The sequence below is a fragment of the Pseudoliparis swirei genome, chromosome 10, assembly GCF_029220125.1.
Source record: "Pseudoliparis swirei isolate HS2019 ecotype Mariana Trench chromosome 10, NWPU_hadal_v1, whole genome shotgun sequence".
Lineage (NCBI taxonomy): Eukaryota > Metazoa > Chordata > Actinopteri > Perciformes > Liparidae > Pseudoliparis > Pseudoliparis swirei.
This window is the reverse complement of record NC_079397.1, coordinates 18,080,272-18,095,315: the sequence shown is the minus strand read 5'-3', so window position 1 is coordinate 18,095,315 and position 15,044 is coordinate 18,080,272. Positions and strand designations below refer to the sequence as shown.

At 47.2% G+C, this 15,044-nt stretch overlaps 2 protein-coding genes and 2 long non-coding RNA genes across 4 annotated transcripts in view; 1 reads left to right on the top strand and 3 right to left on the bottom strand.

Moving 5' to 3' along the window:
- Positions 1 to 1,492, bottom strand: part of LOC130200685 (zinc finger protein 14-like) — an 8,585-nt gene extending 7,093 nt beyond the window's left edge. Inside the window, exon 1 of the mRNA XM_056425153.1 lies at positions 1,236 to 1,492. Within this exon, the coding sequence (XP_056281128.1) occupies positions 1,236 to 1,266 (31 nt within the window). The 5' untranslated portion in view covers positions 1,267 to 1,492. The remainder of the gene's footprint in view (positions 1 to 1,235) is intronic.
- Positions 1,493 to 1,826: 334 nt separating this feature from the next.
- Positions 1,827 to 15,029, top strand: mcm10 (minichromosome maintenance 10 replication initiation factor). Its single transcript, XM_056425392.1, has 19 exons — positions 1,827 to 1,968; positions 4,482 to 4,522; positions 4,593 to 4,853; positions 4,929 to 5,083; positions 5,149 to 5,218; positions 5,345 to 5,488; positions 5,577 to 5,772; positions 7,142 to 7,307; positions 8,128 to 8,295; positions 8,421 to 8,537; positions 8,625 to 8,815; positions 10,999 to 11,093; positions 11,256 to 11,369; positions 11,493 to 11,939; positions 13,439 to 13,569; positions 13,741 to 13,854; positions 13,981 to 14,126; positions 14,701 to 14,743; positions 14,828 to 15,029. Exons 2-19 carry the CDS (start codon positions 4,516 to 4,518, stop codon positions 14,909 to 14,911), a joined length of 2,649 nt encoding a protein of 882 aa, XP_056281367.1. The 5' UTR covers positions 1,827 to 1,968; positions 4,482 to 4,515; the 3' UTR covers positions 14,912 to 15,029.
- Positions 9,144 to 9,855, bottom strand: LOC130200832 (uncharacterized). Its single transcript, XR_008833087.1, has 3 exons — positions 9,796 to 9,855; positions 9,251 to 9,300; positions 9,144 to 9,201 (listed from the first exon to the last, which is right to left on the bottom strand). It is a non-coding gene; the product is annotated as an uncharacterized LOC130200832 (long non-coding RNA).
- LOC130200831 (uncharacterized) lies at positions 10,071 to 10,765 on the bottom strand. The gene is made up of 3 exons (XR_008833086.1): positions 10,714 to 10,765; positions 10,367 to 10,491; positions 10,071 to 10,168 (listed from the first exon to the last, which is right to left on the bottom strand). It is a non-coding gene; the product is annotated as an uncharacterized LOC130200831 (long non-coding RNA).
- Positions 15,030 to 15,044: the final 15 nt, after the last annotated feature.

Here is a 15,044-nt window from a genome sequence, read left to right as displayed (position 1 = left end):
TAGTCGTGTGTCTTGTCTCAGGTGTTAGTCGTGTGTCTTGTCTCAGGTGTTAGTCGTGTGTCTTGTCTCAGGTGTTAGTCGTGTGTCTTGTCTCAGGTGTTAGTCGTGTGTCTTGTCTCAGGTGTTAGTCGTGTCTTGTCTCAGGTGTTAGTCGTGTGTCTTGTCTCAGGTGTTAGTCGTGTGTCTTGTCTCAGGTGTTAGTCGTGTCTTGTCTCAGGTGTTAGTCGTGTCTTGTCTCAGGTGTTAGTCGTGTGTCTTGTCTCAGGTGTTAGTCGTGTGTCTTGTCTCAGGTGTTAGTCGTGTGTCTTGTCTCAGGTGTTAGTCGTGTGTCTTGTCTCAGGTGTTAGTCGTGTGTCTTGTCTCAGGTGTTAGTCGTGTGTCTTGTCTCAGGTGTTAGTCGTGTGTCTTGTCTCAGGTGTTAGTCGTGTGTCTTGTCTCAGGTGTTAGTCGTGTGTCTTGTCTCAGGTGTTAGTCGTGTGTCTTGTCTCAGGTGTTAGTCGTGTGTCTTGTCTCAGGTGTTAGTCGTGTGTCTTGTCTCAGGTGTTAGTCGTGTGTCTTGTCTCAGGTGTTAGTCGTGTGTCTTGTCTCAGGTGTTAGTCGTGTCTTGTCTCAGGTGTTAGTCGTGTGTCTTGTCTCAGGTGTTAGTCGTGTGTCTTGTCTCAGGTGTTAGTCGTGTGTCTTGTCTCAGGTGTTAGTCGTGTGTCTTGTCTCAGGTGTTAGTCGTGTGTCTTGTCTCAGGTGTTAGTCGTGTGTCTTGTCTCAGGTGTTAGTCGTGTGTCTTGTCTCAGGTGTTAGTCGTGTCTTGTCTCAGGTGTTAGTCGTGTGTCTTGTCTCAGGTGTTAGTCGTGTGTCTTGTCTCAGGTGTTAGTCGTGTCTTGTCTCAGGTGTTAGTCGTGTGTCTTGTCTCAGGTGTTAGTCGTGTCTTGTCTCAGGTGTTAGTCGTGTGTCTTGTCTCAGGTGTTAGTCGTGTCTTGTCTCAGGTGTTAGTCGTGTCTTGTCTCAGGTGTTAGTCGTGTGTCTTGTCTCAGGTGTTAGTCGTGTGTCTTGTCTCAGGTGTTAGTCGTGTGTCTTGTCTCAGGTGTTAGTCGTGTGTCTTGTCTCAGGTGTTAGTCGTGTCTTGTCTCAGGTGTTAGTCGTGTCTTGTCTCAGGTGTTAGTCGTGTCTTGTCTCAGGTGTTAGTCGTGTCTTGTCTCAGGTGTTAGTCGTGTGTCTTGTAGACGCTCAGGTGAACGAACCTTTGGAAGCGGCCGTGACTCTTGAGTCCATCTTCTCTCTCGTGTTGAGCTGTTTAGTGACGCTAGCTGGAGTTAGCTGCTGCTAGCCAGCCAGAGTTGTCTCGTATTGCTCTGAATGTCACCGACGGGACTAAAGAGGCAGTTAGTTATCCAACGGGACTAACATCTCCTCTCAATAAAACATATTCTCCGATTAAACCTATTCAACTAAGTTGGGTTAGTTAGAACAATATGGGGGAGTCGATTTGTTGTCAGAGGCTTCTTCTTCTTCATTAATTATTTTACGGCAGGTGCCATTGTTGTTGTTGTTGTGAGCGCCCTCTGCTGGAGACGCGACGTCCTCCATGTTGCCTGACTGCAGGAGTGTGTCCAGTTTTCTTTCTGCTCAAGGAACTTATTAAAAAATGTTCAATCTTTTTGGAAGACAACGCTACTAATTGTATTTTGAATTTTCATCAAAAATAATGTAAAACATAATATTTTTGTTTCAACGAGAGAAACCTTTTCAGTTAGGCACATCGTGGGGCAGCTGCTCGCGTTCCGACAACACAGAGGGGTCCTTCGTTTAGCGCCAGTTTGGATTCCCTCGCTCTGAGTGACGGAGACGACGCGCTAATGTATTATTGTTATAAACTACAACTTCACATTACCAACTAAACTAACACGGGGACCGGCTGTATCGCTGTCAACAGTCCAAAGCTGCTTTAGAGCGCGAGACAGACCAGAACCACAGGTAAGTTAAACTCAGTCATGAATGGAAAGTTATATTTTAAAGAAGCTATTGGATGTTTCATTGTGCTAGTCACAGAAGAAAGGAGCTTTAATCAGGACTCAAGTCTCGTTATGACTCCGTAGCTGTCTCCATGTTAGACATGTGAACTCTGTGACAGGTTAAAGGAGTTAGGGTTGCACTAACGTTACACTAACCCTATGACAGGTTAAAGGGGTTACACTGAGGTTACACTAACTCTATGACAGGTTAAAGGGGTTACACTGAGGTTACACTAACCCTATGACAGGTTAAAGGGGTTACACTGAGGTTACACTAACTCTATGACAGGTTAAATGAGTTACACTGAGGTTACACTAACCCTATGACAGGTTAAAGAGGTTACACTGAGGTTACACTAACCCTATGACAGGTTAAATGGGTTACACTAAGGTTAAAGGGGTTACACTAAACCTATGACAGGTTAAAGGGGTTACACTGAGGTTACACTAACTCTATGACAGGTTAAAGGGGTTACACTGAGGTTACACTAACTCTATGACAGGTTAAAGGGGTTACACTGAGGTTACACTAACTCTATGACAGGTTAAAGAGGTTACACTGAGGTTACACTAACCCTATGACAGGTTAAAGGGGTTACACTGAGGTTACACTACCCCTATGACAGGTTAAAGTTACACTGTTACACAGGTTACACTAACCCTATGACAGGTTAAAGGGGTTACACTGAGGTTACACTAACCCTATGACAGGTTAAATGAGTTACACTGAGGTTACACTAACTCTATGACAGGTTAAACACTGAGGTTACACAGAGGTTACACTGAGGTTACACTAACCCTATGACAGGTTAAATGACACTAAGGTTACACTAACTCTATGACAGGTTAAAGGGGTTACACTGAGGTTACACTAACCCTATGACAGGTTAAATGAGTTACACTGAGGTTACACTAACCCTATGACAGGTTAAAGAGGTTACACTGAGGTTACACTAACCCTATGACAGGTTAAATGAGTTACACTAAGGTTACACTAACTCTGTGACAGGTTAAAGAGGTTACACTGAGGTTACACTAACCCTATGACAGGTTAAATGAGTTACACTAAGGTTACACTAACTCTGTGACAGGTTAAAGAGGTTACACTGAGGTTACACTAACCCTATGACAGGTTAAAGGGGTTACACTGAGGTTACACTAACCCTATGACAGGTTAAAGGGGTTACACTGAGGTTACACTAACTCTATGACAGGTTAAATGAGTTACACTGAGGTTACACTAACCCTATGACAGGTTAAAGAGGTTACACTGAGGTTACACTAACCCTATGACAGGTTAAATGAGTTACACTAAGGTTACACTAACTGTGACAGGTTAAAGAGGTTACACTGAGGTTACACTAACTCTGTGACAGGTTAAAGAGGTTACACTGAGGTTACACTAACCCTATGACAGGTTAAATGAGTTACACTAAGGTTACACTAAACCTATGACAGGTTAAATGAGTTACACTAAGGTTACACTAAACCTATGACAGGTTAAATGAGTTACACTAAGGTTACACTAACTGTGACAGGTTAAATGAGTTACACTAAGGTTACACTAACCCTATGACAGGTTAAAGAGGTTACACTGAGGTTACACTAACCCTATGACAGGTTAAATGAGTTACACTAAGGTTACACTAACTCTGTGACAGGTTAAAGAGGTTACACTGAGGTTACACTAACCCTATGACAGGTTAAATGAGTTACACTAAGGTTACACTAACCCTATGACAGGTTAAAGAGGTTACACTGAGGTTACACTAACCCTATGACAGGTTAAATGAGTTACACTAAGGTTACACTAACTGTGACAGGTTAAAGAGGTTACACTGAGGTTACACTAACTCTGTGACAGGTTAAAGAGGTTACACTGAGGTTACACTAACCCTATGACAGGTTAAATGAGTTACACTAAGGTTACACTAAACCTATGACAGGTTAAATGAGTTACACTAAGGTTACACTAAACCTATGACAGGTTAAATGAGTTACACTAAGGTTACACTAACTGTGACAGGTTAAATGAGTTACACTAAGGTTACACTAACCCTATGACAGGTTAAAGAGGTTACACTGAGGTTACACTAACCCTATGACAGGTTAAATGAGTTACACTAAGGTTACACTAACTGTGACAGGTTAAAGAGGTTACACTGAGGTTACACTAACTCTGTGACAGGTTAAAGAGGTTACACTGAGGTTACACTAACCCTATGACAGGTTAAATGAGTTACACTAAGGTTACACTAACCCTATGACAGGTTAAAGGGGTTAGAGTTCGACTAAAGTTACATTAACCCTAACCCTATGACAGGTTAAAATGTCTTAAAGTTATGTTTCAAACTCTTGTTTTTTTGTGAGAAAGCAGTCCATCCCTTCACGTCTAGGTTTGTTTTCTCAGGTCTACAATTCATGTTATTAAACGTCGTGTTTCCTTCACACAATAACAACTGTGTCCTCTTGAAGGTCACCAGAGTGCCTGACCGCTCACGTCTCTCCGATGGACAGTGAGTATCATTTACAGCAGCTTCACGTAGCGCTTCTCCAGGAGCTCAGAGACAATGTCTGTCTGTCCAGGTGAGGATGACCTGGACATGTTGACGGCGCTGCTGGCTGAGAGTGAGGGAGTCCAGGAACAAGACCATCGGGAGCAGGCGGACGCCTTGGACGACCTGTTTGACGCCGCCGAGGAGGAGGAGGAGTACAAAGAGGGCGTCGAGGAGGAAGGGCCGGCTGTGGGCAGGCAGGGGGAGGACACTGAAGACGAAGAGAGAGACGCTGAAAGAAAAGGAAGCGATGAGGGAGCGCTCCTCGACGGGTCCACGGTGGACTTGCAAGGTGAGTGTCTCCTGTATTCTGAGTCCAGTGCGGGACAACACCTGTCAGCCATCTTTAAATGTCTGCCTTCCTCAGACCAGCTGAGGCGCATGCAGGAGCAGATGCAGCGGCTGCAGCAGCAGCTGGAAGCGAGCCAGAAGGTTTCCCCCTCATCTTCCACCGCGGTCCTGACTGCAGGGAGCTCGGCCAGTCCCAAACCAATGACCCCCAAACCAATGACCCCCAAAACCATGACCCCCAAAACCATGACCCCCAAAACAATGACCCCCAAAACAATGACCCCCAAACCAATGACCCGACCCCAACCTCCATGACCCCCCCTGCCAAACCGTCTTCTACCACCCAGAGGGCCAAGACCCACGCAGGTGAGCATGCTGTAATTCACCATCTTATTCTGAACTCCACTGGCTGCGCTTTACAGAATACATTGATAAACACACACACACACACACACAGTAAAGTTGATGAAGTTGTCCTTTGCCTCGTCACAGCAGCAACATCTCCATCCACTGCAGCCAGCGGAGGAGGCGTGAAGCTCCAGGAGTCCGCAGACTTCTTCGACCAGCTGAACAACGCTGACTCCTTCAAACGCAAACCCAGGGTGGCTCACCTCCCCACGCCCAGCTCACCCCCAGGTACGTCTCATCCTATCGCAGAGGGGCTGGACAGGTCGGTGTGTTTGAGCTCGTATTTGAGTATATTCTCTTTTTTTTTCCTCGTCAGAAGACAGAGGTCCACTGATGGAGATAAAGATTGGTGGCACCTTCCAGCCAGCAGAGGGCAGCGGTAAGGCTTTCAAGCCTCCGCGTTCTGCGGCCTCTCAGAGCCGACCTGCTGCAACGGGAACGCCCAGAGCTTCTTCTCTTCCTCCTCTTCCTAAAGATGTGGGCGTTGAGAAATACTCAGGACTGCGGCTGAGGTGAGGAGAAGAAATGCTGTCATTCTACGTTGAAACGTCAGCAGCTGAGGGTCTCACACACACACACACACACACAGGCCCGGGGTGGGTAATCGGGAGAATCGGGAGAGTTCCCGGTGGGCCGCTTCACTTCTGGGCCGGTCGAGAATTGTATTTGTTGACATTTGTCACGTTCATCCATCTTCTCTTAAAGTGGGCGACACACGTTCAGCATTCTGACACCGCAGCCTCTGCATGGGTTACCATGCGAGGAAGTTCACCCCTCCCAAATAATAGAGTTGGTTCAGTCCTTTATGGAACCAACCAACTCATTTTGGGAGAGGAGAACTTCACCCCTCCAAAATAGAGTTGGTTCGGTCCTTAGCCGTCTTTTCCAAAAAGTTTTCTCAGCTACGGATAGCTGGGCCCCAACCGCAACGATACGCGTCAGGGGATGGACGGAGGAAGAGGCTGGAAAAGCCAGGTTGAAAAAAGAAGAAAGGCATTGAGAGGAGGATGCTGCCAAATGTGCCAAGCTTACAGATTTATTTTCAAGAGGACAAACACAAGTGGCAACTGGTAAAGAGAGACAAAGGCCTAATGATTAGCAACATAACGTTGTAGCCTTGATTAATATCATTGTAGCGTTGTCAACCTATTCCCAAGCAAAATATTAAATTGAATTAAAATATTAGCCTTTTTATATCACCCAAAATATGGCGATCCATAGACTTTGCAAATATTATGCAAATATTGATATATACTATTGATATTGAAGTATGCAGTAATATCACTCTTAATTTTTCTTTGTAGCTTCGGAGCAGCAGATAAGACAAAAGTTATATATTCTAAGAAAGAGCAGTACAGTACTTGATGAACCAATATGCATTGTTTGCTCAGAAGTGGGTGTAGTAAAGGAGTAAATCACCACTATATAATACTCATGCAGAAAAATGATAATGACAATGACCATGACCATGATAATGACCATGATAATGACCATGACCATGACAATGACCATGACAATGACCATGACGGCCCCCATGAGGTCTCACTCCAACAAATCTGGCCTACTGCCTAATCTGAGTCTGACACCCCTGCTACGCCCTTCTGCCTTTTTTAATGTTGTGCATATTTTTTGTTAACTTCTCATCTTAAATGGATTATTATTGTTGTATTTAACCGTTACATTATTTGTTGGACCATGGTATTAATAAAAGAACTACAGGATAGTAAGAGCTGAACTGTTGCTTCATTTATACAATTTCCACTACCATGAAAAAAGTGGGCTGGTCTTGAGCCTGAGATTCCTGGGCTGAAAAGTGGCCCCACTCCGGCCCTGCACACACACACCGTGTTCCAGTCTGAATCTGGGCTCCTTTGGTTTCAGAAAGCCGCTCGTTTCATCCTGCGAGATGGACCGCAAGATGGCCGACCGCCGCCGCATCCGTCTGTCGGAGGTGCCGGAGCGTTTGGCGAAAGAGAAGCTGGAGGACAGCGACTGGGTGACCTTCGCTGTGCTGGTCAACAAGGTCACGCCACAAAGCAACAGCAGCGTAGGTCTGACCCCCCGTCCTGGTAGAGACCGCCATGTGCCTCCTTCAGGACAACAATGATGTTTCTGTTAAAGCTGCATTCTCTCTCCTGACCACCAGGGGGCGACTCCTCTGGTTGTATAGAAGTCTATGCTTCATGTGTTGAAGCTGCATTCTCTCTCCTGGCCACCAGGTGGCGACTCCTCTGGTTGCATAGAAGTCTATGCTTCATGTGTTGAAGCTGCATTCTCTCTCCTGACCACCAGGGGGCGACTCCTCTGGTTGTATAGAAGTCTATGCTTCATGTGTTAAAGCTGCATTCTCTCTCCTGACCACCAGGGGGCTCCTCTGGTTGTATAGAAGTCTATGCTTCATGTGTTAAAGATGCATTCTCTCTCCTGACCACCAGGGGGCGACTCCTCTGGTTGTATAGAAGTCTATGCTTCATGTGTTGAAGCTGCATTCTCTCTCCTGACCACCAGGGGGCGACTCCTCTGGTTGCATAGAAGTCTATGCTTCATGTGTTGAAGCTGCATTCTCTCTCCTGACCACCAGGTGGCGACTCCTCTGGTTGCATAGAAGTCTATGCTTCATGTGTTGAAGCTGCATTCTCTCTCCTGACCACCAGGGGGCGACTCCTCTGGTTGTATAGAAGTCTATGCTTCATGTGTTAAAGCTGCATTCTCTCTCCTGACCACCAGGGGGCTCCTCTGGTTGTATAGAAGTCTATGCTTCATGTGTTAAAGATGCATTCTCTCTCCTGATCACCAGGGGGCTCCTCTGGTTGTATAGAAGTCTATGCTTCATGTGTTGAAGCTGCATTCTCGGTCCTGACCACCAGGGGAAGACCTTCAGTATCTGGAAGCTGAGCGACCTCCACAACCTGGAGGTGTTCGTGTCGCTGCTGCTGTTCGGAGAAGTCCACAAAGAGCTGTGGAAGACGGAGCCGGGCACCGTCATCGGACTTCTCAACCCCAACCCCATGAAGCAGAAGGAGGGCTACGACGGGGTGAGTGTGTGTGTGTGTGTGTGTGTGTGTACTCAGGTCTTTCAATCGGGGGGTTGTCGGTTCAATCTCCGCCCGAGGCGATGTGTCCTTGAGCAAGACACTGAACCCTGAATTGTCTTGAGCAGGTGAGCCTGACGGTGGATAACCCACAGAAGGTGCTGCTGCTGGGGGAAGCTCAGGACTACAGCACCTGCAAGGCCCCGAAGAAGAACGGAGACCCCTGCTCTCAGATCGTCAACACGGTGGGTCCGCCCGTGCCTTGCTCAAGGGCTCCACCGTACTTCTAAATCCACATTCCTCGTCTCACGGTCTCCGCGTGGCGTTCACAGTTCGAGTGCGAGTACTGCCAGTATCACGTGAAGGCGCAGTACAAGCAGATGAGCTCCAGGAGGGCCGAGCTGCAGTCGGCGTACTCCGGCAAGGTGCCCGGCAAGGGGAAGGGGAGGGGCCTGAGGGAGCGGCTGTGTCAGGACGGGTTCTACTACGGCGGCGTGTCCTCGCCGGCCTGCGCCGCGTCACTGTGAGTCACCTCAATGGTTGTTATACACGTTTTACACAAATCATCCCCACCATGAGGATGAACCTGTTCATTGGTCATGAGGATGAACCTGTTCATTGGTCATGTGATGAACCTGTTCATTGGTCATGAGGATGAACCTGTTCATTGGTCATGAGGATGAACCTGTTCATTGGTCACGTGATGAACCTGTTCATTGGTCATGAGGATGAACCTGTTCATTGGTCATGAGGATGAACCTGTTCATTGGTCATGTGGATGAACCTGTTCATTGGTCGTGTGGATGAACATGTTCATTGGTCAAGTGGATGAACCTGATCATTGGTCGCGTGGATGAACCTGTTCATTGGTCATGTGGATGAACCTGTTCATTGGTCATGAGGATGAACCTGTTCATTGGTCATGTGATGAACCTGTTCATTGGTCATGAGGATGAACCTGTTCATTGGTCATGAGGATGAACCTGTTCATTGGTCATGTGGATGAACCTGTTCATTGGTCATGTGATGAACCTGTTCATTGGTCATGTGGATGAACCTGTTCATTGGTCATGTGATGAACCTGTTCATTGGTCATGTGGATGAACCTGTTCATTGGTCGTAATGGATGAACCTGTTCATTGGTCATGTGGATGAACCTGTTCATTGGTCATGTGGATGAACCTGTTCATTGGTCATGTGGATGAACCTGTTCATTGGTCATGTGGATGAACCTGTTCATTGGTCATGTGATGAACCTGTTCATTGGTCATGTGGATGAACCTGTTCATTGGTCATGTGGATGAACCTGTTCATTGGTCATGTGGATGAACCTGTTCATTGGTGATGAGGATGAACCTGTTCATTGGTCATGAGGATGAACCTGTTCATTGGTCATGTGATGAACCTGTTCATTGGTCATGTGATGAACCTGTTCATTGGTCATGTGGATGAACCTGTTCATTGGTCATGTGGATGAACCTGTTCATTGGTCATGTGATGAACCTGTTCATTGGTCATGAGGATGAACCTGTTCATTGGTCATGTGGATGAACCTGTTCATTGGTCATGAGATGAACCTGTTCATTGGTCATGAGGATGAACCTGTTCATTGGTCATGTGGATGAACCTGTTCATTGGTCATGAGGATGAACCTGTCCATTGGTCATGAGGATGAACCTGTTCATTGGTCATGTGGATGAACCTGTTCATTGGTCATGAGGATGAACCTGTTCATTGGTCATGAGGATGAACCTGTTCATTGGTCATGTGATGAACCTGTTCATTGGTCATGAGGATGAACCTGTTCATTGGTCATGTGGATGAACCTGTTCATTGGTCATGTGGATGAACCTGTTCATTGGTCATGAGGATGAACCTGTTCATTGGTCATGTGATGAACCTGTTCATTGGTCATGAGGATGAACCTGTTCATTGGTCATGAGGATGAACCTGTTCATTGGTCATGAGGATGAACCTGTTCATTGGTCATGAGGATGAACCTGTTCATTGGTCATGAGGATGAACCTGTTCATTGGTCATGAGGATGAACCTGTTCATTGGTCATGTGATGAACCTGTTCATTGGTCATGTGGATGAACCTGTTCATTGGTCATGAGGATGAACCTGTTCATTGGTCATGTGGATGAACCTGTTCATTGGTCATGTGGATGAACCTGTTCATTGGTCATGAGGATGAACCTGTTCATTGGTCATGTGATGAACCTGTTCATTGGTCATGAGGATGAACCTGTTCATTGGTCATGAGGATGAACCTGTTCATTGGTCATGAGGATGAACCTGTCCATTGGTCATGTGATGAACCTGTTCATTGGTCATGAGGATGAACCTGTTCATTGGTCATGTGGATGAACCTGTTCATTGGTCATGTGATGAACCTGTTCATTGGTCATGAGGATGAACCTGTTCATTGGTCATGTGGATGAACCTGTTCATTGGTCATGAGGATGAACCTGTCCATTGGTCATGTGATGAACCTGTTCATTGGTCATGAGGATGAACCTGTTCATTGGTCATGTGGATGAACCTGTTCATTGGTCGTGTGGATGAACCTGTTCATTGGTCATGTGATGAACCTGTTCATTGGTCATGAGGATGAACCTGTTCATTGGTCATGTGATGAACCTGTTCATTGGTCATGTGGATGAACCTGTTCATTGGTCACCATGGTTTCTGTGTTGGTTCCAGAACGTCGTCTAACCCCAACAAGCCGGTCCAGAAGACTCTGGACAAGCTGTTTGTGAAAGGCGCCGCGCAGCTGGTCCATCAGGCCAAGAGGCTAGGTGAGCACCTGTCTGACCGCCTGTCTCTCCTCCGGTCACCTGTCTGACCGCCTGTCTCACCTCTGGTCACCTGTCTGACCGCCTGTCTCACCTCTGGTCACCTGTCTGACCGCCTGTCTCTCCTCCGGTCACCTGTCTGACCGCCTGTCTCTCCTCCGGCAGCCCTGCAGGCCGGTGAAGTTGCCGGCTGTTCAGATGAGTTCAAGAGCCTGTTGTCGGCGCCGACCCCCGGAGCGCTGCAGCTGAAGAAGCACCTGGCGCAGGGCGGCCCCTCAGGTACAGGTGAGTGTTCCACAGCAGGGGACAGAGGAGCATCACGTCGCTCCTGGTGTTACGGCTCTAGCTCTGAATGACTTGTTTACTTATTATCATTATTATATTGATGTCCTTCCCCTCCAGCCTCCCGGGATGCTGCCGCTCCGTCCTTCTCCGCCTCCGACCTGCTGAAGCAGCAGAAACGGAGCCAGCGAGAGTTCCTGCAGAACCGCCGGCGCCGGGCGGACGAGATCCAGAAGAGGGCGCCGTCGAGCCCGCCCGGGTCCTCCTACTCATCGCCGGGCCGGGGCGGTCCGACGAACCCGAAACCGGCGCCAGGGGTCCCGTGTGGCCCCGCCCTGGGCCGAGGCTTCGCCGAGGGAGAAGACATCCTCTTCTTCGAGAACGGCCCGCCCCCGGCGGCGCCCGCCCCCCTCGGCCTGTCCGCCGCCAAGATGGCCGCCATGAGGAAGCTGAGAGCCAAAGGCGCGACGGGGCTCGATAAGGAAGACCCCAACGCCGTGAAGAGGAAGAGGAGCAGCGACGGCGACATCAGCGCCCGAGTGGAGAAGAGTCTGACCTCGCCCAAAGGTACACGGCGAAGAGCCGTGTATATATATGTATATATATGTATATATATTAGTGCTGTGAAAAATAACGCGTTAACTCAGTTAATTAAATTACAGGTTTAACTTCGTTATTTTTTTAAACGCATTTAACGCATGCGCAGAATGAGCTTCCAATCCGTCTGTTGTTGGTCGTCTCTCCAGCAGCGTGTCATTCTGTCTCTAGTGTCACGTTAACATGACTCCGATGCCCGTCTCGCGTGCCGCAGAGCTCGGATGCCGGCGTGTGTGCGCACATCGGGACGAAAAAAAGTCACTTGCACCAATGTTTTAATGCAGGGGTGCTCAATATGTCGATCGCGGTCGCCGCAGAGTTCAGATGCCGGTCTTCGCGCATGAAAAGTCACTAGCACCCCCCTAACTGTTACTCATAAAATGTAGTCAAACAAAAACGGAGCAAATCACCGTGTTCATGGCGGGCAAAGACAGCGCGGTCTCCTGGCTTCAACACGTTACTGTCAGGGAAGACACAGCGCACCAAAACAAAAAGTTTTTGTAAAACTTTTTACCTTTTCTGATTCCGCTAGCTCTTTGCTAACTTCCGCTAGTACTTCTGCTAATACCTCCGCTAATACATCTTCTTAGAAAGTGTATTCTGTACGTTTTCTCCGTCGAAATGTTGCAAGACCCGACTTGCTGCATTGATCGCGACTTTAGACATTGTGTGTTAGGGCTCCTCTTGTGAAAAATTATTACGAAATAAAAGAAAATGTATATGTTCTTTGCAAAGATGAGGATATGTTGAATGCTGGGATACCAAACATGCCCATGTTTATTGACGTGGTCTGCGTGAGCACGCCGTTTAAAGGGAAGGGGAGGGTCTTAAGGACGCCGGCGTCCTCAGTGGAGTGGAAGAGGTTAACCCTCCTTTACATTTACTAACATATTTTACCCTCGGGGTCAATTTGACCCCAGCAATTAAAACCTCCAGAAAATTATTAGAATTAATATTGTTTCCCAAGTTTAAGTGTGAGGTACTTTATGTTTGTTTGTTGACTACCTAAATAGCCCTTTAAATAAATAAAAAAGTTGATATTTCTTATAAGTTTGACACAGTGAAAAACAGCCTGAGGTCAAATTGACCCCAAAGAACACCGACATTAAACATTGAATCGGGTCAAATTGACCCGAAGGCAACAGGAGGGTTAAACATTCTGTTTAGGATGAAGATGTATTAATGTTCCATATGGAAGAAAACTGCTAAATAACTGCTGAGTTGCAGCACCATTGTATAGAAGAATGTATAAATGTATATATCCGTCTTTTGTCATAAATCTCTATGTTCTCACAAAATATACCGAGAATATCGGTAATATGTGATTAATCATGATTAATCCACAGAAACCTGTGATTAACCCGATTAAAAATTGTAATCGTTTCACAGCCCTAATATATATATCTCGATATATATTTATATATATATATTTATGACATGACTTCTTTGTCTTTGTTCTTCCTTCGCAGGCGACTCGTCCGGCAATGAGGAAGAGGAGCCGTTCCAGAAGAGGAGGCGAGAGAAGCTCCTCTACATCCAGTCCGAGGGCTTTCAAAAGATCCTGAACGCCAAGTCTCGCCACGACGCGGCGCTGCAGGCGGTGAGTTGGACCGGAACCACGAGGTCCAGATCAGATCTGGTTCTACATGGACCCGCTTAGAACTCACTGCTGTGGACCTGATCCAGATTGTCTCCGAGGAAAACTCAGGAACGAGTCTGAAAGAAGTCTGAATCTCCCCTCTCTCTCTCTCCCTCCCTCTCTCTCTCTCAGGCGGAGTACCAGCTGCAGGAGCGTTACTTCGACCCCCTGGTGAAGAAGGAGCAGATGGAGGAGAAGATGAAGGGAACCAGAGAGATGAAGTGTCGCGCCGTGAGCTGTAAAAAGGTGCCTTGGTTCAGATGTTTATAGATCCGTGAGAGAGGGGAGTGAGAGGGTGAGAGAGAGGGAGGGAGGGAGAGCTTCTTTGGAAATTGATCATCTGGGTATTTTCCCATGATGCTTTGCTTCCAGTGCGGTTACACCTACTTCAAGCCGGCGGACCGCTGCGTGGAGGAGAGTCACAGCCTGCGGTGGCACGACGCCACCAAGCGCTTCTTCAAGTGTCCCTGTGGACAGAGAGCCATCGCCCTGGACCGGCTGCCCCACCAGCACTGCAGGTGAGTGTCCTCTTCTGCCCTCTCACACCTAAAGCGCTGCCACGCTCCGCGAGGGGCGGGGCTTATCTCCGGGCAATAGTTATCGTCTCCTTTACCCACCATGAAGAACTAACCACTAGTTCTGCTTTATACTCATTGAGGACATCACACACACGTCTGAACATCTAACGCCCTTGTGTCTGGATTCATAACATTAATATTAATATATATATATATATTTATTTATATATATATATACATTTATATATATATATATATGAGGAAGTTTATATATATATATATATGCCTGTTTTATTGTCTGATTCCGGTGCTCATAAGAGGTTTTAAAGAGCTCTGTGTGTCCATCTTGTTCTGGTTCAACAATGGCGGGACAGTGACGCATGAGCAACTCAAGAGCTGATTGGCCCGAATTGCGAAGTTTCGCAACGCCAAAAGCACGCCGGTTCTGCGAAATTTCGCGTCTATCGCAACCTTTGCGCGTCTGTGCGTTGACTTTGATGTCTCGACGCTTTTGGCGTGAACGCAGAATAACATTTTTTTTTTTTAAGTTGAAGTAACTGATGTTTTTTTTCAGTAACTGCGGTCTGTTTAAATGGGAGCGCGACGGGATGCTGAAGGTAACGTCTCCGACCCGCCGCCGCCATCGTGCCGTCGTGGAAGAACAGAGCGGCGATCACGCTGCCCTCCTTTTTGTCTTGCAGGAGAAAAGAGGCCCGAAGATCGGCGGAGAGCTGCTGCAGCCCCGGGGGGAGGAGCACGGCCAGTTCCTCAACAGCATGAAGTAGAGACGTCGCATTGTATGAATTATGTTCCTGGAGTTTGATGTGTGTGTTGATTATGGAGATTTTAATGTGATTTTATTGGAAACGCTTTAAATACGACAATTAAAGCTATTACTTTGTATGTTGAATGTCTGTT